This window comes from Oryctolagus cuniculus, chromosome 3 (assembly GCF_051225735.1).
Source record: "Oryctolagus cuniculus isolate XC-2025 breed Fujian yellow rabbit chromosome 3, ASM5122573v1, whole genome shotgun sequence".
Taxonomy (NCBI): Eukaryota; Metazoa; Chordata; class Mammalia; order Lagomorpha; family Leporidae; genus Oryctolagus; species Oryctolagus cuniculus.
The window spans coordinates 75335088-75357401 of NC_142869.1; the positions used below are offsets into that span (position 1 = coordinate 75335088).

General features: G+C 34.8%; 1 protein-coding gene across 6 annotated transcripts in view; it reads left to right on the forward strand.

Moving 5' to 3' along the window:
* LOC100009591 (sodium channel protein type 1 subunit alpha) overlaps positions 1–17375 on the forward strand; it is a 161567-nt gene extending 144192 nt beyond the window's left edge. For 4 of the 6 annotated variants that reach the window (XM_051848547.3, XM_070070737.2, XM_051848546.3 and 1 more), the window contains 6 exons: positions 3858–4139; positions 5957–6010; positions 7573–7710; positions 10251–10355; positions 11921–12191; positions 14124–17375. In XM_051848547.3, coding sequence (XP_051704507.1) covers positions 3858–4139; positions 5957–6010; positions 7573–7710; positions 10251–10355; positions 11921–12191; positions 14124–15301 — 2028 coding nt within the window. In that variant the 3' untranslated portion in view covers positions 15302–17375. Of the gene's footprint in view, positions 1–3857; positions 4140–5956; positions 6011–6289; positions 7516–7572; positions 7711–10250; positions 10356–11920; positions 12192–14123 lie in introns of those variants that run through there. The other 2 variants (XM_089329073.1, XM_089329074.1) reach the window with 2 other exon arrangements.
* Positions 17376–22314: the final 4939 nt, after the last annotated feature.

Here is a 22314-nt window from a genome sequence, read left to right on the forward strand (position 1 = left end):
GGAACTGGGTGTAGGATGATTGTGTGAAGAAAGGTTAATTCATTAAAATGATGATATATTTTAAGCATACAACCCTTGCCATTTAGGACTTTGGCATAGGTCCTGAAAATTGCCAGCTAGAAACTGTCAGTTGATTGTTGATATGTAAAGAGATGCTAGGGTAGAATGTAGATTTTTATAAGACTGGGATTCACTGTATGACCATTCTCATTTTTACTAAGTGTAAGTTCATGGGCATTATTTTCAAAGTATAACAAAGCAAAAATATATTAAGAAAGAGTCAAGCACACATGATTTGTGTTTTAAATGGAAAAAGAGTTCATATAAAATATTCTACTTATTAAATTATGCAGACTAGAACACCCACCCAGAAATAAAACAAAAACATCTTGCTATGAGTATTAAGATAGAGTTAAATGTATGAATTCACATTTTAGAATGTCACTCCCAACTACATTCCTAGATCTTATAAGATATCATAGAGAAGGTACAAAAAAAAAAAAGAATCTACATGCTCTTTTCTCTTAAAGGCTTATAGTATTGTACAAAAAAGGAGAGCTTTTATTTTGAGAGATAGGAAAAGTGGAATACTTGAATAATTGATATGTATCTTTCAAAAATAATTGCCTTCACTAAACCTAACAGAAGTTAAGTCATCTTTAAAAAAAAAATCCCATTACTCTTTTCTATATTCAAACATGTATAATTTCAACTTTGCCTCATTTGATTTTTATTCATATAGTTTTTCTGTATTTTAGTTAGGAAAGAATTCAAATACACAGATAGTATTGACTTCAAATCCAAAGACAATTCATTCAAACGAGTACATTTTTACATGTATGAAAATTCCTGGCAATATGTAATTTCATAATTTATTGAATTAAAAGAATTCCTCATTTAGTATTGACCTAATTTAAAAGTGCAGATAATGGTCAAGAGACAGAGTTTTTACAAGAACTGATTGTGCTACAATAGAGAAATTCTATTTGAAGTTTTGAAAACCATAAGCAAAACAATCTCTAGTGTCAATTCATTAAGATAATTCCTTTCTTATGCATCTTCTTGTATGCATCCTGAAACCTCAATCTGCTGTTTCCAATTTATTCAAACCAGCTCTGCCAACTGCCTGCCCTACATGGGAACCAATTAATACAGTTCCCAAGAGACAGAGAGTTATTGTACCTCCCTCTTTGCTGAATCAAGGAATGGCTCAGGGCTCCTGGGGAAAAAGAAAAGTTCTTTCTATTATCCTTAACATCTAATTTAATGACATCTTTAAAATTAATGCATCTTGGTAAGCCAAATTCCCCAATATTATGCCAATTTTTCCAATAAATGCTAAGTAAACTTTAAGTCATTATTCTTCATCCAATCAACTCCTTTTATATTCAAGGCCTTGTAAGATCTACAAATATATTTTAGCATCTTAAATTTAAAAAAATATATAATCCATCAGGTTTTGTACAAAAAAGGAGAGCTTTTATTTTGAGAGATAGGAAAAGCGGAATACTTGAATAATTGATATGTACACAGCCTTGAAAGTACAGATAAGTGGGAGCAACTCCAGGGAAAACTAATAAGGTAGACAAGAGGGCATTAGATGCTACTTCTAGTCTGCTTTCTGAACTTGTTTTAATTTCATTTTTCTCATTTGACAAATGAGGACACAATACTAAATTATCTCTACAGTTCTATCAAGCACCATAATTCTGATTCTTTAATTCAAAGCAGAAAATTCTCATCTGTATTTAGGAGGCTAAATTTGGAGGGTGATGGTAGGTTCCATGAAAGTGCTATTTGAACTAATGCCTTTAAGGGTACTTCAGAAGAGACAGGGTCAAGGAATTTCAAAGGAGATGGTGCATCAGTTCTCTGGCAATTGTATTATCATATGGTAATTCCGTGAGTATGACTTGGAGTAGCTGAAGTCCAGATGGCCAGAGAAGTTAAAACTAGAAATGTAGATTGTGGAGTGATATAAATATCAAGGTAAGGAAAATATTTGATGACCACTGGGGCACTTTTAAATGATTTTAACACTGAACTTAGGAAAGATTTAATTTATCTCAGATGGACTAAAGGAAGGAAAAAGTTAGGAGAGTCTGACAATTATGCAGGTATGAAGTAGCAGGGAGCAAAACTAGGATGGCAACCATGAGAATAGAAGAGAAGCAACTAAGGTGAGAAGGATTTTGAAGAAAGAAGTGTGAGACCTGCAGACTGATAAAGGAATTTAAGAAGCAGGCATAAGTAATCCAGTGTTCTACTTCTACTTTAAATAGGTGTTAAAGTTAAAAATATGCATTTAATATGTACTTTGTGTATCCATAATGGAAGAGCATTTTAATCTGGGTGGTGGACCAAATATTCAGAGTAGGAGGGAAATAACTAAGAACTTGATTTCAGTTTTTGAGTTTCAAATCTGAAAGAAATCTATTTTTAGCATAAATTTAAAATGAAGTGTAAACTAAGGGTTTTATTCAGTCAATTTTGTTAACTCAGACATCCAAATAAAATACTACGCATCAGCATGGTAAACTGAGCAGGCATCATCACCTGGTGCTGCTTGGGTAAATCAGCCTGAATGAATTCTTTCATGTTCATTCCCCAACCTTTGTCATGAATGGTTTTTCTATTTCCTTTGGCCTACTTATCAAACTCTTGTATTCCCAGAGGATGTAGAGCTCTTTACAGATTTTAAACAGAGCTCAGAAGTGTAAGGAATTGGCACATGCAATTTTTGGTTCAGATAAGCAATGAAAAACTTTGTTTTAAAAATACAGTGGCATCCACAGGCAAACAGAAAATACTTTAATGCTTACTTTGAATCTGATTGACAAGAATAGAGGTGCATGGGTAGGATTAAATTTAGCTATTAGTGTTCAATTCTGAGGCATCATCTACCATGTCTAAAACATGCATTTTAGGTCATGTTTTATTTTCATCCTGGCTTCTAATGTGCAGCTTTCATGGGAATTATACAGGAGAAAGCAAGGATAGTCATCCCTACTGTGTTGCCAAATATGAAAATTCAGATTTAATTTGTGGCCCATAAATGAATATGTGGGGGTGAAAAAAGTATGCTTCCACAGGGAAAAAGAAAAGTAGCTGTAAGTTAGTACAGAACTTGATGTAATCACATCAAATTTTGAAAATATATGTGGCATCCCTCCTTTTCTTATTTTCCCAAGAAGCTGATTTCTATCATGTTTCATTTAAGATAAGTTTATTTAATTAAACTCAGTAAATGAAACAACTGATATGACTGGAGCTTGAAATAAACGATGTGATGATCTAATGAAATACATACTGCTAAATTGTCTTGCTTCTTATGCAAAAAATATTAGTCATAGCAATGCATGAATTATTAAGGACAAGATTATATTAGATATTCAATAATATTTTCTAGTTATACTTATGAATTTTTAATTTATTTTTAAAATATGTTGGTCAAATAAAATCATGCCCCAATGTTTTAATTTTTTAATAAATTGCCTTTTTCAAATGAGTTAATCTTCTGTATAGGATTACCTACTTTTTTCTAAGAAACAATATATTATTCGACTTCATCTAGCAGCAAGTTCCTCTGGTTTTGCTATTCCTTCAAACTTTCAGTACTTTTCCTTCCCATTTTTCTTAATTTTCTTTTCCCACTTTGTCATATTGCCTATTTATGTTTCCCTGAGTGTATTACTTAAGAAAGAATGGATTTCATTTTTGGGATTTTTTTTTACTTTTCTTTTTAGAATAATTTTGATACAAAAATAAAACAGAAATACTTAATATTAGTAGGAGAATGTCTTTTCTTTTTAACCAATAAGAATTCTGACTTTTCTTTTTTTCCATTTGTGTATTAGGTGGTTGTGAATGCCCTTTTAGGAGCAATTCCATCCATCATGAATGTGCTTCTGGTTTGTCTTATATTCTGGCTAATTTTCAGCATCATGGGCGTAAATTTGTTTGCTGGCAAATTCTACCACTGTATTAACACCACAACTGGTGACATGTTTGAAATCACCGAAGTGAATAATCATTCTGATTGCCTAAAACTAATAGAAAGAAATGAGACCGCTCGATGGAAAAATGTGAAAGTAAACTTTGATAATGTAGGATTTGGGTATCTCTCTTTGCTGCAAGTTGTAAGTGAATACCTTTTTCTCTGAAATTGTTTATAGTTTGAAATAATAACAAAATAATGGCATACTCCTATTTGGGTTACTAAGAAGAAAGTTTCTATTTCTTTTTCCCCCTAATTTCCATTTATTTTTACAAGTTTATGAACCCAGATGGGTGGAACTTTCATTACATGTGTAGATATAGTCAGTAGTAGCCAGGTATTTAGTTCTTTCCAAAAACCAATTTTTTTTTTTGCCATCATTTTCATTTTGTTTACTATTTCTCTTCCCATATGAACAAGTTGATTAGTAAATCAAAAACTGCCATTATATTTTCAATTGTAACTAAAAATCTTGTTTCACTGATGTAATCATTCCCCCAAAACACACACACTTAAAAACATTTGTTTGGGCTGTAACTAGTGGTAGGAAGTAATTGCTGATTATTTATAGCATTTAAACATAAGATTAGAAAATGATATTTTTTGTTTTAAGACTAGATCCTTGTAGTGAAATGGAAATACCATCTGGGAACACCTGGACACAGGAATGAAACACAAGCAGTTGTCTTTCAGTGACCTTTCAACTCCATTACTTAAGACTCTTTTTTCCTAAATATTTATGTTTCTACTACTGAGTCCCTCAGACTGGGACTCCAGGGGAAAAAATATTCATAATATATAAAAACACAAAAGGTGGTCACCCGTTAAACATTCTTATTCAATGCCAATTTTAACTGCAGTGGCATCTCACCTAAGCAGGGAAGGAAAACAGAGTTCAGATTATTTGAAAAGATAATAAAAATACCACTCTATTTTGGCTTCTGAAAACAGCTTCAGCAAAGCTGTAGAACCATTTGGTTCTACAAACTCTGCAAGGCTTTTTGCTTACTAAAGTATATTTTCAAATGTTCAACCAAGAGTCTAAGCAAAGTTCTCTTATAGCCACTTCAAAGGCATCTATATTACAATTACATTACAAATTTTTTTCACTTTTTTTTGAAATTCTTATTTCTCTTCTGAATATATCTGACAAGAAAGTTCTCCTTAAATATCATAGTAGATACATAATGATATTCCCTTATTCATTTATCCTAACCCTTAACTAATAACCACACTTGTAAATACCATGAAAGAATATCACTTCATCTGTAAAATTGAGCCAAGAAAAAAATGAACATTTTAAACTATTCTTAAAAATCCTAGAAGATTCTAATAATGTAGAGTGATGGTCTTACACAGTCATTCAATAAAGCTTGCTAACAAAAAAAACTCTAAAATACTGCTTTATATTTGGTTTTATACATTACCACCTTTCCATTGATTAACTGTTAACTGAAATGATTCCTTGAGTCATTTTTTTCTGTTCCTATACCAAGTGTATAATGGGCTTGTTTCATTGACCTGAGCCAATGACATACTTCTCTTTGATGTACAAGAAATGGCCCAAGAATATCTTACTTGGATGACTGAACTTTTGGTGCCAGGCATAGTATATAAAAATGATCTTTATTATATATTCCTATTTTAAAAACTTGAAAGAATTACATAATGAAATCTACATTTCACTTCATCACATCTCTGCATTCTTCCACCCATCCTTCCATTTTATTTTATTTGATCTGCTGCACAGTAAATTAATTGTTTCATTTCAAGTGTACAACTTTAGCATCCATATTATTAAAGTTCCATAAAATTTTAATAATAAATGATAATAAAGTTCAATGAAGCTTTCTTTTGATGTAAAATCTAAAAGAAAAAAAAAGTTAGTAAAAATAATATCAAACTTTGAGTCTGAATTATTTTTACTCCAAAGTAAAATATGCATATCCTTTTCAACAGGCAACTTTCAAGGGATGGATGGATATAATGTATGCAGCAGTTGATTCTAGAAATGTGAGTATTTATATCCTATTGAGCAGGTGTTTAAATTAACTCAAAAAACATAAAAAGCCAAATGAAATTTTTCATTAATTAAAAGTATTCAGGAAAATATGACAAGTTAATATTTAAGTATAACATTGCCTATCAAAAAGATCTTTTTAAGATAAAACATAAATTAAATTGAAAGCCAAACAAAAGTAACACAAATTCATATGTTTAACACTAAAAAAATTCTTTTGTAATATTTTTCTATTTTGTGTCCTTTTTAACCACACATTATGTAATCTGTAGTTTGATGTACAGGAGCAAATGTGAAGAAATATACAATCGTCATCAACAGCTGAAAAGAACAATTATTTCCTCCACAGAAGATAGCCTGGAGTTACAGATGTTGTCCTGGTGCTTTACGTTTCTTTAATGCTCCCTTTAAAATCCATTCATTTATGTAATTTCAGTATCCATAAATTTTAACAGTGCCATTATCACGTGTGGACCAATAGTTTCCTTTAAGTGTGTATCACCAAGTATCTACTTTATTTAACAATACTCTCTTTCAGGCTTCAAGATGTGAATTGAAATCTATGGTCATTCCAACTTTGCTCTTCAAAAATCTGTAAAATTTAGTATTTTCTCTCAGCCTTCACCTTTCCATTCTGAAGTCCCATCTGCTTAGTCTTTCGATACAGAGATAGACTTCCATTTCTGTAATCTTGAATCTCACAGAGTTTGGTTTTATCATTCTTGAAGTAGAGTTCCTGTAAGAGGCTTTAGTTTGATGTTGATTCCCTTCTTGGTTAACTCCAGAGTTGTTTTATTTCACTGTTAACATATTTTTGTGGATGCTTGGGTGAATTTTAATTCTATGTTCTTAGAAAGACATGAATCTATTAGGGAATTATCTATACTGATTCTCTTATTTCTTTGTTAAGTTGTAAGTAACAGCTCAATGCCTGCTTGTTATGAACACAATCTAGGGAATAAATTCTCAATTGTGGTTTACAAAATGAATATAAAATAAAAACTGTACATTTATGTCTACTCAATCTGAAAAAACCAAATGAATGTTTAAAAAGTAGGGCATGATGTTGAATATCTAAATAAATAAGTCAATTCTTGTTTGTTACTTAAGTTCATGCATATAAAAATGATTGTTTCTAAACATATTCGTACCACAAAAGGGGCCTTCAAGTAGCTCATGGAAAATGTGAGTTATGAAAAAATGCTTGTGTCAAAATAAACATCTTTTAAAATCATTTTTATGAATGTTTAGAAGTATGTTTTTTACTAATAATTTTAAGATGAACAAAAATCAGTACCTTGAAAACTTGGCAATTTAGAACATTACTGTCCAAATAGCAAAAAAAGCCACGTACTAGAGTGTCATAATAGCCATATTTTTCACATGAAAATATCCCTAGAGGCTAATTTCAGAGATTTTATTACAGGTAATTTATTTATTAAAAACTGTTAAAGTATTGCTAAGGATATTACTTGGTATTCTCATGAAAAGTAACATTGACATTCCTAGCATTACAATGTGTTATCATATTTTATAAAATATTCTCCTTTGGTAGGTGGAACTCCAGCCTAAGTATGAGGAAAGTCTGTATATGTATCTTTACTTTGTTATTTTCATCATCTTTGGGTCCTTCTTCACCCTGAACCTGTTTATTGGTGTCATCATAGATAATTTCAACCAGCAGAAAAAGAAGATAAGTATTCCTAATACTTTCTCTCCCACTAAGATAGGAAAAATTGCTATATGAAGTGTTTTCTCCACCAAAGGAGTATGAATTCAGAAACCAAACAGCACTTTATATTAAAATCTATTTTTGCTCCTTCCCCCTCTGCTATCCAATATCCATTTCTTTCAGGCAATAGATAGCTAAGGATGCCTTTTTCTCACACTGCTGTGGATAGATTCACAACTTTTCTCCCTGTTTTTTAACAAAATTAACAAATCATGTTTTCTGTCTTTAGAAAAAGAAAATTAGAAATGAATGAACAAAGATTCCAAGCATAAGCCCCTCTTCCAAAACAAACTTATTTTGTAACTACAACTCCTTTTTTCCCCTTAAAATATATGTGTATTTTCCAACTGAAATGCTTAGGATCTGTACAAGAAGTTAGGCACCAGATGACAGCTTCTTCTAGTGTTTCTTCTCACAATTTTTCCTTCAACATTCTCTCAAACATTTATCACTTCTAATCTTAAATTGGAAAACTCTTTATGTATCATCATCTAAAATAATTATTTTTAAATTTTTATGTATTCATCTTATATGAAAGACAGTCAGATAAAGAAGTGTCTTCTGTTCATTGGCTTGCTTCCCAAAGTCCTGCTGCAGCTGGGACTGAACCAGGCTGAAAACAGGGTCCTGGAACTTAATCCAGGTCTCCAGCGTGGGTAGCAAGGGCAAAAGTACTTGAGCTATCACTTACTGCCCCTCAGGGTGCACAGTAATAAGAAGCTGGAATTGAGAGCATAACTAGAACTTAAACCTGACACTCTGACAAGATGTGGACATCCCCAAGCTGCGACAACTGATACACCAAAAATGCCCATCTGTATTATCATCTATAAAGCCATTTTTATTGTAACAATTCTATGTTTGTTACAGAAAATATGGAAACTATACAAATATCATTGCTTGGGTATAACCACTGTTCACATTATGTTTTTCTGTTCAAATTGTCCATGTGCATATTCTTGTTAAAATTAGTAGTTGATAGTTATAAACTCTTTTTACTTAACATAAGTATTTTCCCAGTTTTTACAAAGTCTTTGAATATACATTATTATAATGTGTTTAGCAATTCCCAAAAAGGTCAGTAATTTAATCTTTTTCTAATCTAGAGGTAAGTTGTTGGAACAAATTTAAAATTTAAATTTAAAATTTCTTCAGCATAAATTTCCAGAGTGAAGTATTTTACTCCCCCAAAGTATCATGTTCATTCATTTAGACTTCCAATGAAGGTATATGGTATATATGGTATATGTATATATGCTGGTGATGGCATACATGTGTGTATACCAGTATGATATATGTGAGTACCATGTCATTGTTTTTAAATGCCTAGTATTTGATAGATAAAAACTGCATTTAATTTTAATTCTTATGTATTTATTATCACCTGATTTGAACATGTATGTAGCTGCTTTTTAGCCATTTGTAAATTTCTTCCTTTATGTGAAATTGTTTCATCATACTTGCTCAGTATGTTTTTCTATTATATAATTACTTAATCTCACTAAAGCAAATTCCTACCTCTATCCTCTTTTCTTCTTGTTAATGGTACTCTATAGTCATCACCAGGCTACTCCATTTCACTTATCAGCCTGTATTTCATTCCATCATATGTTTCCTGTCCCACACCTCCATGCCTATGGCCTCTGGCTTATCCTGTAATTCATCTACTAACCAGTCCACTTTTCTTTTCATCCATTTGCTTCAATTCTTCACAGAGTTGAAGTGGATTTCTATGAGTAACTCCAATCCATGTTGCATTACAGCTGCTCTTTAACTCTACTATATTTGAACAAGAAAAGTTAATACCTCTAACTTCAGAAAAGGTAGTATTGTAATATAAGGAGCTCAGGATTCAGTATCTTAGTGAATCAAATTTTACCAGCCAGTGAATATATGTTCTTGAGTAAAATGCTTAACCTCTCATAATCCTTTTTCTTCACAACATAATAACAATAATAATAATAATGTAAATTATGAACAATTATGAGAATTATATAAGATTATAGTATCAGAAATGTACTTTTTACTTCTCAAATTTAAAATCCCATGCACCACTATGCTATCAGTTGAATTTTACATTTCCTTTTTTAACTATACTTTTCCTAGTTTAACATTGAAAAATGACATACAAAGGGAGTTCATTTTTTAACCTAAAAATCTTTTATTATTTAAGTATACAAAATTTCATACATTTCATATATACAAATTTAGGAACACAGTGATTCTTCCTACCCCACACTCCCTGCCACCCCGACTCCCACCCTTCTTCCACCTCCCTCTCCTATTCCCATTGTTGTTTTTTACTAAGATCTATTTTGTTAACTTTATACACATAAGATTAATCCAACACTAAGTAAAGAGTTCAACAAATAGTTTAAAAAAAAAAAAAACTGTTCCTCAGTTGAGACAGAGGCTCTTCAAAGTCATCACATCTCAAAGTTGTCAACTTCACTTCTATAAGGGACACAGTTTTAATCAGTTTTTGTTTTTCTTTTCTATACTTTGGAGGTCAAGACATCTTTATGACAGAAGAACAGAAAAAATACTACAATGCAATGAAAAAATTAGGATCAAAAAAGCCACAAAAGCCTATACCTCGACCAGGAGTAAGAAATACTACTCAAGTGGTGGTGGGGAGTGGAGGATAGACAAAAGCAAAAACTTTAATGGGTTTTCTCACAGGAGAGAAATCAGCTAATATTTTCAGCAGCAAAAATTTATTTCACTTTTAAAGCATCATTATTTCCTGCCCTTTATGGTAATGGTAAAAAAATGTTTTTAGAAACCAACAATAAATAAGAATAGAAAATGTTCCCTGTCTTTAAGGGATTTGGATTTGTACAAGTAGAATACAAACCAAAAGGCCAAAGGGCACATAGGCAATGTGATGTGCACAAGACAGAATTGATTGTGTAACTTAAGGATAGTAGCCAAGTAATGTCAGGGGAAAAAATAAACTTTTAGATAAGCCTAAAGTTCATGTAGTTTTCTATTAGATAAAGAAACTAACAGTGTTAAGTGAAATCACACTTTATTCCCACTTTATTTTTTATTAGAGGTACTGAGTGCTTTGGAGAAGAAATAATTCCATGATCTACTATTCATACTTATAGCCATAAAGTTAGAAATTACTAATTCATGCAGAAATCATGGCCAATAATCACAACTCATTATGATAAATAATAATTTTGCATGTCCATAGTGAACCCAATAGATTGTTGTAAAATGGAGAGGCTTTCCTCAACACTGTAATGATTTTGCTGATGATGATCTTTGAGCTTAAAATTATTCTTGGGGTTCATGATAGAATAAATAAAATACTAGTGAATATTCATATTGTGCCAGCCAAATGTATTCTTAAAAGAATGAGAAATGTATACTTCCCTCTGTTAAGATTTAGCTTAGAGTTTCTTAGTAGAAAAGAGTCTATTATGTGCAAGAAAAATTTAAGATGATAAATATCCTTAGAATTCCTCAGTGGCCTACAGAAATAAGCACCTGATGGCCTACAGTGCCTGTCAATGGCAAATCTGGGGAGAATGGCAGATAAGTGATAAGCAACATGAATTTTTTGTATCAAAACATAAGCAATGTCACACTGTACTTATCATCCTTGTTAAGAATCAGCATTCTGTATTTGACAAAGTGAGATAAGGCTATTTGGTGGGAAAACATCAGTATTGTTATATGTGGGATGTAAATGAATATTGTTGTAGATGTGAGACAGAAATCTCAATTTCTCTTTAACAATTCTTTGGAAGGGGATAAATAGAACATTAATATATACTCATTTTTAAATGATTACATGTCCAAAAGATCGTGAGAAAGTCTGGTAAAACAAAATAAAACAGGTTTCTTAACCTCTCATAATCTAAACATTTCAAAATCTTATGTGCATTGTGTACCTCTGAGAAAAGTGTAATATGCAGTATTTCTTATCAGAAACCCTCTATGGTCAATGGATTATTATTTCTTGAAATACCCACTGATAAAAAACAATTTAAATAACTAAATTTTTAAATTAATATGTTATAATTTATCTTTAATAAACATAAGTGCCAAAGACTACTGTGTGCACTTCTAGAAAGTCAGTTCAGAAGGTATTTATGTACCTACTAATATGCACAGGAAGTCTCCTCTTGTTGCTAAAAGTACTTCTGTTTTTTTGCAGAACAAATTTCAAGGAATGGTCTTTGACTTCGTAACTAGACAAGTTTTTGACATAAGCATCATGATTCTCATCTGTCTTAACATGGTCACAATGATGGTGGAAACAGATGACCAGAGTGACTATGTGACTAACATTTTGTCACGCATCAATCTGGTGTTCATTGTGCTGTTCACTGGAGAGTGTGTGCTGAAGCTTATCTCCCTGCGTCATTATTATTTCACCATTGGCTGGAATATATTTGATTTTGTGGTTGTAATTCTTTCTATTGTAGGTAAGAAATACTTATAGTCTCTTAAATTCAGCTCAATAAAAGTGAAATTTGGAACAATAGAGTTTAGATGAAAGGATCCCAGCACTCAGAGGTAACCACTGTGAATATTTTGATGCATTTGATCCAGGTGTGTTTGTTTTTCTTACAAAACAAAACTCATATTTAGTAGGACTATTGTATCCTATTACATATATTCTAGACCCTCAATATACTATTTGTCCGTGTAGTAAAATCCCATTCCTTTCAGCTAGAACTGTGCTATTAACATAAAACTTGTTTCATTAACATAAAATGCTCAACATGCTGAGATTTCACAACCCACACAATATCTAGATGGTTCTGTTGAGGAGAAAATTAGAAGTGCAGTCTGCAATCAGGAAAGACACTGCATTAGAGATAGAGTCACCAGCATGTAGACAGAAGTGGAACCCAGTTACAAAACAAGGAAAAGCACAGAACAAAAAGACTACAGACAAGGACTAAATGTTAGCAAATGCAAATGGTAGATTATTTATAGGTGGCATGTAGAGATCTTCTAGATTACCTTCTAAGTGAGTTTATAGTAATGATGCACAAGGGAAATGAAGTGGCACAGAACATCACTTCATCAGTCATATGCCTTGATGTCTGTAACGTATAGATGGACGCACAAGTAGTAGCTCATCTCTTTAAATATAAAATGAAAGCTCCAGTGAAGTGAAGAAGTCTATATCTGGGGGCTTAAAGTATTCACTCTTTCCTATACCAGGTGATAGGACTTGGACAATATTTTAGCATCCAATATGGGGTACCTTTATTGGGAAGATATTTATGCTACTGCCTCATCTGAAGAAACTGGCATTATATCCAACTCATAGATTATATAGTCTTTAATTCACATACAAACCAGTGTGGCTAAGGAAGAAAAGTTGTATTTCCCCCCAACACACACGCACATACACACACACACACATACACACACACACAGACTTATTCTTTACAAAATGAGGCATTTCAACTCAAAGGTATTTGCTTTCTTGAGCTCTTCTTAAATCTAGTCTTTTTAAAAATAAAGGTTTATTTAGAAAGGCAAAGTTACAGAGAGCAGGGAAAAGACACAGAGACAGAAAGATCTTCCATCTCTGGCTCAGTCCCCAAATGACATCAACACCCATGGCTGGGCCAGGCTGAAGCCAGGAGCCTGGAACTCCAGCCAGGTATCTCTTATGGATGGAATGGGCCTAAGTACTTGGACCATCTTCCACTGTTTCCCAGGCCTATTAGTAAGAAGCTGGAAGTGGTAGTTTAATCTTCAGTATCACAATGCCAGCCCCAAGTTAATCTTTATTTAAAAGGCAAGTGGAGAAATAAAGTTAAAAGAGGATTGAGATACTAATGTCAAAATACAGGAGGAGATCAAACAGCATCTATCTTAGATTATTTCAGAAATGCACTAAAATATGCAACTAACTATATAAGAATACTAAAGTGGAAGCATTAAGTTCATGGATGAAAATAGCATCAAAAAGTATAGATACTTTTAGATGGGGAAGGAGTTAAGGGAGGATAAAGGATTTGGCAAGTACAGAAAAAAATTATATTAACATAAATTTGTACTTATATTGTGAGACACTGATGTTCAGCCAGTCTTGAGAATTTTAACTTTATTTTATAGATTCTGACAAGATTTTATGTAAGCTAAAAATGGTTTATCAACACAGTAAAAGACAAGAAGTACTATAATCTCTATTGAATTTAGTACTGAATGCTAAATTTAAGATTTATTTATAATATTTATGTGCATTGCATAAATTACATAGATATGTCATATTTAAGATTTTGTAACTGAATTTTAGTTCAGTTTTACTGTGGAGACCTAATAGAAAAGAAATTTAAGTATTAATTTAATGGATAACATTTTCATTGCTTGATATTTTCACTGTTTATTTATAGGCATGTTTCTTGCTGAGTTAATAGAGAAATATTTTGTGTCACCTACCCTGTTCCGTGTGATCCGCCTCGCCAGGATTGGCCGAATCCTTCGTCTGATCAAAGGAGCAAAGGGGATCCGCACATTGCTCTTTGCTTTGATGATGTCCCTTCCTGCATTGTTTAACATCGGCCTCCTGCTCTTCCTGGTCATGTTCATCTACGCCATATTTGGGATGTCCAACTTTGCCTATGTTAAGAGGGAAGTTGGAATTGATGACATGTTCAACTTTGAGACTTTTGGCAACAGCATGATCTGCCTGTTCCAGATTACCACTTCTGCTGGGTGGGATGGATTGTTAGCACCTATTCTCAATAGTAAACCACCTGACTGTGACCCTAATAAAGTTAACCCTGGAAGCTCAGTTAAGGGAGACTGCGGGAACCCATCTGTTGGGATTTTCTTTTTCGTCAGTTACATCATCATATCCTTCCTGGTGGTGGTGAACATGTACATCGCTGTCATCCTGGAGAACTTCAGTGTTGCTACGGAGGAAAGTGCAGAGCCCCTGAGCGAGGATGACTTCGAGATGTTCTACGAGGTTTGGGAGAAGTTCGACCCCGATGCAACCCAGTTCATGGAATTTGAAAAACTATCTCAGTTTGCAGCAGCTCTTGAACCTCCTCTCAATTTGCCACAACCAAACAAGCTGCAGCTCATTGCTATGGATTTGCCAATGGTGAGCGGTGACAGAATCCACTGTCTTGACATCTTATTTGCTTTTACAAAGAGGGTCCTAGGGGAAAGTGGAGAGATGGATGCGCTACGAATACAGATGGAAGAGCGGTTCATGGCTTCTAATCCTTCCAAGGTCTCTTATCAACCAATTACTACTACTTTAAAACGAAAACAAGAGGAAGTATCTGCTGTTATTATTCAGCGTGCTTACAGACGGCATCTTTTAAAGCGAACAGTAAAACAAGCTTCATTTACATACAACAAAAATAAAATCAAAAGTGGGGCTAATCTTCTTGTGAAAGAAGACATGATAATTGACAGAATAAATGAAAACTCTATCACAGAGAAAACTGATCTGACCATGTCCACAGCAGCTTGTCCACCCTCCTACGATCGGGTGACAAAGCCAATTGTGGAGAAACACGAGCAAGAAGGTAAAGACGAAAAAGCCAAAGGGAAATAAAATTAAATCATTGAGTGACAAATTGTTTACAGCCTGTGAAGGTGATGTGTTTTTGTCAACAGGACTCTATTAGGAGGTCAATGCCAAACTGACTGTTTTTACACAAATCTACTTAAGGTCAGTGCCTACAATAAGACAGTGACCCCTTGTCAGCAAACTGTGTGACTATAGTAAGGGGAGATGACCTTGACCTTGACAGGAGGTTACTGTCCTCACTACCAGCTGACACTGCTGAAGACGAGACAAATTGGCTGCTCAGACTATAGGGACCAGTGAAAGGGGTTGCAAACCTGTAATTTAGGGGTTGTTTAACATGAAACACTTTAATGTAGTAACTGTATCCACTGTTTGCATTTCAACTGCCACATTTGTCACATTTATATGAAATCTGTTAGTGAATTCATCTTTTTTTTAATCCATATGTTGTTTATTATATGTGACTATTTTTGTAAATGGGATTTCTGTTGGGAAACAGATTAAAGGACCTCTTTAACAAGGATGTCACCTAAGGGTTATGGCAAACATATGGCCCTCCCATCTGCACAAAGATGTGTTTTGCATGAGGGCATGCTGCACTTAGAGATCATGCATGAGAAAACGTCACAAGGAAAACAATGATAGTTCCTAAATTCCATCCATGTTTCTGGGAGGGGTGATTGGGAGAGAATTGGAGTTGCTTTGCTGATCTTGTTTTGTCAAACCCAGTCGCTAGACCAAGTAGATCGTTTTTGAGTCAGCCATTAAATTTTAGTAGGTGCAAATTTCATTCAAATGTCTGGTGTCATAGTGTTATGTTTCTGTTCACTGTATTAAAAATCCTGAATAATGAATATTATACCCCTATACCCCACCCTCAGAAGACTGAAATGACCAAAAGAACCCTTTATAAATTTCTGCTTAATACTGCACTTTGTTTAGCCATCTTCAGCTCTCAGCAAGGGTGACACTGTATATGTTAATGAAATGCTATTTATTATGTAAATAGTCATTTTATCCTGTGGTGCACGTTTGAGCAAACAAATAATGACCTAAGCACAGTATTTAGTGCATCAAATATGTACCACAAGAAATGTAGAGTGCAAGCTTTATACAGGTAATATAATGTATTCTGTACCATTATAGATAGTCTGGATGCTGTCAATGCATGTTTCTATTACCATGCTCTGTACCTGGTTTCTCCCACTGCTCACTATCTCATTTATGAGATACCATATGTCAGTGGTAAAGTAAAGGAAACTGTTCAACACATTTCATTTCTTTAAGTCATTAAGCAATAGTTTGCAGCACTTTAACAGCTTTTTAGTTATTTTTAAATTTTAATTGGATAACATATGGTGTATAGCCAGATTGTACAGACATGTTTAAAAAAATACCACTTAACCTGTTAAAATGTGTTTAGAATTTTATAAGCAAATATAAATACTGTAAAAAGTCATTTTATTTTATTTTTCAGCATTATGTACATACATATGAAGAGGAAATTATCTTCAGGTTGATATCACAATCACTTTTCTTACTTTCTGTCCATAGTACTTTTTCATGAAAGAAATTTGCTAAACAAGAAATGAAAACAAGACTGGGTAGTTGTACATTTCTGCTTTTTTATTATATTTGCAAATTTTAGATTATTTCTTAATGTTAAGGGGCAAAATAGGTTCACAACTCACATCCAAATTATGCTTTGCAATTGAAAAAGGGTATAAAGTTTTACTTACATTTCTGGTAGTGCCTGTACTAATTAATTAAGGATAGTGATTATTTTTCATTTTTGTCTTGTTTTCTAGTTTGTGTTTTTATTTCTTTGGAGTCATGCTGCTCTAGATTGTTCTAACTATAATGGGGGATTCACATTTTTTTTTTTTTCACAAGAATCGAGCAGTGAACTTACATAGTCAATTACATTAGGAAATTTTGTGTTTCTTATAGAAGCAAACTGTAGGCTCTTCTTTTTTCTTAAAATTACTTAGGTAAACTGTACTTGTGAACTGCATGCTGGAAAATGCTACTATTACCCTAAATGATGCTAATCAACATTAAAAATGTGCAAAACTAATAAAGATTATGTTTTTATTTTATTGTTTGCCCAGTTACTTTTTATTAAGTGTTTTATAACAAAATAGAGGCATTTTTATCCTACAAATTGGGGGAGAATGGGAGATACACACACACACACACACACACACACACGGGCCTATAGGAGAATAACCTGGTTATTCCTGGTTGTGTTCCTCCACTCAAAGTTGTGCTTCCAGTGAGATGGCCTCCTCCAAACTAGAGCTACTTTCTCTATGGTTTAGTAATCACTCATTTCCTTGCCATACTAGGCCTGTTTCTGAACCAGAGTTGTTTAACCAAACCTTGTGGCTTTCCCCTAACCTTGCTGACCTAAGCTTACCCCTAACCTTGATAAATGGTCCCTTCATGAAAATTTCCTGCAAGCCTCATTCTAACATGCCATCTGTCTCTACTCTGGCTTATACAAAGTTGTTAAATAGATTGTGAAAGTGAGCAAATGGCAAATATTTTCTTTTAGTTCGGTTGGAAGCTTAATCTAACTGGCTTTGGTAGATAAACAGTTTCAGAGGAAACAACCAGGAAGCCAAATGCAGAACTGACAAAGATCATGGAAAAATTACTGTACTGATCTACACAGTAACATTAGCAGTCTAAATAACTTTATCTACATTTCCGAGGGAAGAACAGCCTTCACTTGTTCACGGGGTTGCACTGTCTCAGTGGTGAAGGCATAAAGGGAAACATGGCCCTGACCAGAAAAGAAACAGTAATGCACAGTTCTTTTCTGCATTCTATAATGTACTAACCTCATCTCTTCACAACGTCATCACTCTAACACAACACAACTAATTCTGAGTTACCAGTGGCTGAAAAAAATTTCCATTTCAAACCATAGTAAATAAAGACTATAGGATTAAGCCTACATATTTTTATACCATGCATCCACACCATTTTCGTTGGTACCTTTTCAAATACAGAGACAAGAACTGGTGAAACACGATCATATAAATCTCCATGTTTACCTTGGTATTGCTTTATGTAATATTTTCTATTCCAAAAAAGTAATTCATGCTTCAAAAAATGATAAGCTCATGACAATAGGACACAGAAAACAACCAGAAGAGGCTTCCTAGTGGCTAAATCTGGGACATTTGAGCACCAAAATAAAACATGGTAGGAGCAGAAGGTAACTCATTGAATAAAATGAGAATCTACAAACATATAAATAAATAAGGAAAATGAAAAATGTTAACTAGCAAACAGAGAAATAACAGAATTAGAAAACTAGCATTTGACAACCATCATGACAATTGATTCATGCATCGTTGCTGAATGCTAAAACTCATTTGTGAACATTTGTTGAGAAATATGCATGACCTCAATGTATCGCTTCTTGTCCATGTCATGAAAAACAAAGGCAGAGCAACTGATTGAAGAGCTCTTATAGCTAAACATAATGTATAATTCTGGAGCAGACATCAGACTGGGAAAATAATAGTGATAAAGAATATTATTGGAAAAAAATGGATACATTTGAATATGAACTATCAATTAGTTATTAGAAATATAAGTGTTGACTTTGCTAATTTTGTGAAGGCCAGTGTGGCTATTACCTAAAAATAGAACATTTTTCTTTAAAAAAAAAAAGATTTATTTATTTGAAAGTCAGAGTTACACAGAGAGAGGAGAGGCAGAGAGAGAGAAGTCTTCCATCTGATGGTTCACTCCCCAATTGGCCACAACTGCCGGAGCTGCGCTGATCCAAAGCCAGAAGCCAGGAGCTTCTTCCAGGTCTCCCAGGTGGGTGCAGGGGCCCAAGCACTTGGGCCATACTTCACTGCCTTCCCAGGCCATAGCAGAGAGCTGGACCAGAAGAGAAGCAGCCGAGCCTCAAACCGGCACCCATATGGGATGTCGGCGCTTCAAGCCAGGGCATTAACCCACTGCACCACAGCACGGGCCCCAAACATTTCTTCTTTTCTTAGAAAATGCACACTAAGTATGTGTCAGTAACTCACTCTTGAGTGTGCTCAAAGGAAAATGAATTTCATGCACATACATGTGTGAGGAGATAGATATAGGTACAGATATAGATGAGTGTATCTTTGGGGAGATTTTGTTGTTGTTGTTGTTGTTGTTGCTTTTTAAGATTTATGTATTTATTTGAAAGGCAGAGTTACAGAGAGACAGGGGCAGAGAGAGGTCTTCCATCCTCTGGTTCACTCCGCAGATGGCTGCAACAGCTGGAACTGAGCCGATCCGAAACCAGGAGCCAGGAGCTTTTTCTGGGCCTCCCACATGGGTAAAGACACTTTGGCCATCTTCTATTGCTTTCCCATGCCATAGCAGAGAGCTGGATTGGAAGTGGAGCATCTGGGACTTGAACTGGCACCCATATGGGATGCTGGCACTTCAGGCAGCGGCTTTACCCACTACGCCACAGCGCTGGTCCCATGGATAATTTTTTTTTTTGGGGGGGGGGTGGCTATTGGGTTATTGAAGTGTTTCTGTAGGTATGTTCACATGATCACTTGCTTTTGCTATCCTGGACTTTGTGATTTCTACCCTCAAAATGACATCTCTAGTTATTTCAAAGTATACTTGATTTTGACTGCTGTTCTTATCTGCTCATGGTCATTTTTCTGGTAATCCCTATTTGTTAAAAACGAGAATATTTAAGCGCAGACTTGTAGTATAGTGATTAATATCCAAGTATTTAAAGCTGAACAGATGTAATTTGGAGTCTTGTGGTTTAGATTATAGCATTTCTCATAAAATACAGTGGCTTCATGGCTGTCCAAGTGGGGCCCCAGACGCTATGGGTATAATCTAATAACTTCAAACACAATCCCATACAGCAGTATCGCCATGCTATAATTTCCATATTTAAGAACAATGTCATAAATATTTGAAAAACTCAACCTATTCAGTTAAAAGACTTTTCTTCTAATACTGCAACTTTGCATTGTTTCTAAAGACTAACATCACTTACTGCTAAAATGTCTTTTTGAAATGATGATAATTTGTTTAAATATTTTGTCAAATGAAAAACTGGTAGGTCTGTACTATTCCTCCTATTTGTATTTTACTAGTACATGAAATCCCAAAGCTTAGGAACTACTGGAATAAACAATTTGACTTCATGTGTTTGAATGCATGTGTGCACTTCAAAGCTCAGACATTAGAATTATATATAGATTTATGAACTTTTTACATTGAAGTCATAAATAAGTCCTTGCATATTTTATCATGTGTGCACTAAAATTTCATATTATCGTATAAGAAAATAGATGTTTCTGAATCATTATGAATTTGGTAAAATGTTCATGACTTTAAAAATATTGTTTCAAAAAAGTACAACTCGGGTCTGGCACTGTGGCACAGTGGATTAACGCCCTGGCCTGAACACTGGCATCCCATATGGGCACCACTTTGAGGCCCGGCTGCTTCTCTTTTGGTCCAGCTCTCTGCTATGGCCTGGGAAGGCAGTGAGGATGGCCCAAGTGCTTGGGCCCCTGCACCCACCTGGGAGACCCGAAAAAGCTCCTGGCTCTTGACTTTGGATCGACGCAGCTCTAGCTGTTGTGACCATCTGAGGAGTGAACCAGTGGATGGAAGACCTCTCTCTCTGTCTCTACCTCTCTGTGTAACTCTGTATTTCTAATAAATAAAATAAATCTCAAAAAAAAAAAGTACAAATGATAATACTGTTCTCTAAGGCACATGGGAATATTCTTTAACTGCTGTCAATTAATATTGATTGAATTAGTATATCAAAGGTGCTAATGGAGGAATTATTCCAGGCAATCAATTATAGCTGGGAAATGTGCATTTCCAAGAAATTCTTAAACTCCCAAGCACATAATCTGTAATGTCAATGGATAACTCAAGGTTCTCAAGTTTTTTATCCCTTCATAGCATTCCTTACTTTGCAGATTACTCTGCTTCTCATTTCAACAGGAAACAGGAGGGCATTTTCATAAGTGTCCTCAAAACTTATTCTCATTCAGTGAAAAATATCTAAATTCCCATTCCTTTCCTCCCCTCTCTTCCTACTATTTCCTTTCCTTCTCTCCCTTTCCCTTACTCCTCCCCACCCCCTTTCTTTTCATTTTCTCCATCTTGGACACCTCTGTCCCTGGTTCTATCCCTCCGTCCTTCCCTTCCTTCTTCCCTCTTTCCTTCCTGTTTTATTTCCATACTCCCTGATATTTCCTTGCTCCATGAGTAGTTCTTCTCCTGTATCTTCATTTTCCTCTGTCTTGACTGATATGTTTTTGTCTGCCCATGTTTTTGTCTGCCCTTGTACTTTCAAAATCAATTTTTCCTAATCTTGAAAAATAGCAGGCTGGCACCTTGGCTCAATAGGCTAATCCTCCACCTGCGGTGCCGGCACCCCAGGTTCTAGTCCGGGTCGGGGCACCAGATTCTGTCCCAGTTGCTCCTCTTCCAGTCCAGCTCTCTGCTGTGGCCCGGGAGTGCAGTGGAGGATGGCCCAAGTGCTTGGGCCCTGCACCCGCATGGGAGACCAGGAGAAGCACCTGGCTCCTGGCTTCAGATCAGCGCAGCGCGCCAGCCACAGCGGCCATTGGGGGGGTGAACCAACAGAAAAGGAAGACCTTTCTCTCTGTCTCTCTCTCTCTCACTGTCCACTATGCCTGTAAAAAAAAGAGGAGGGGGAGGAGGAGGAGGGGGAGAGGGGGAGGGGGAGGAGAGGGAGGTTGAGGGGGGAGGGGGAGGAGGGGGAGGAGTGGGAGGAGGGGGAGGAGGGGGGAGGAGGGGGAGGAGGGGGAGGAGGAGAAGAAGAAAAATAGCTTTGGTCAACCCTGATACCTCTTTATCCTTTATCCCGTTATCTCATTCTTTTTCAAGATTACCTTCTAAAACCAGGACTCTGTTCTCATCATCTTCATTTTTGGTTGAAATTAAAAGTAATATAGGTGCCAGTGATAATTATGAGAAAATTTGTCTGTGAATAATCACAATGGTTTGTTGAG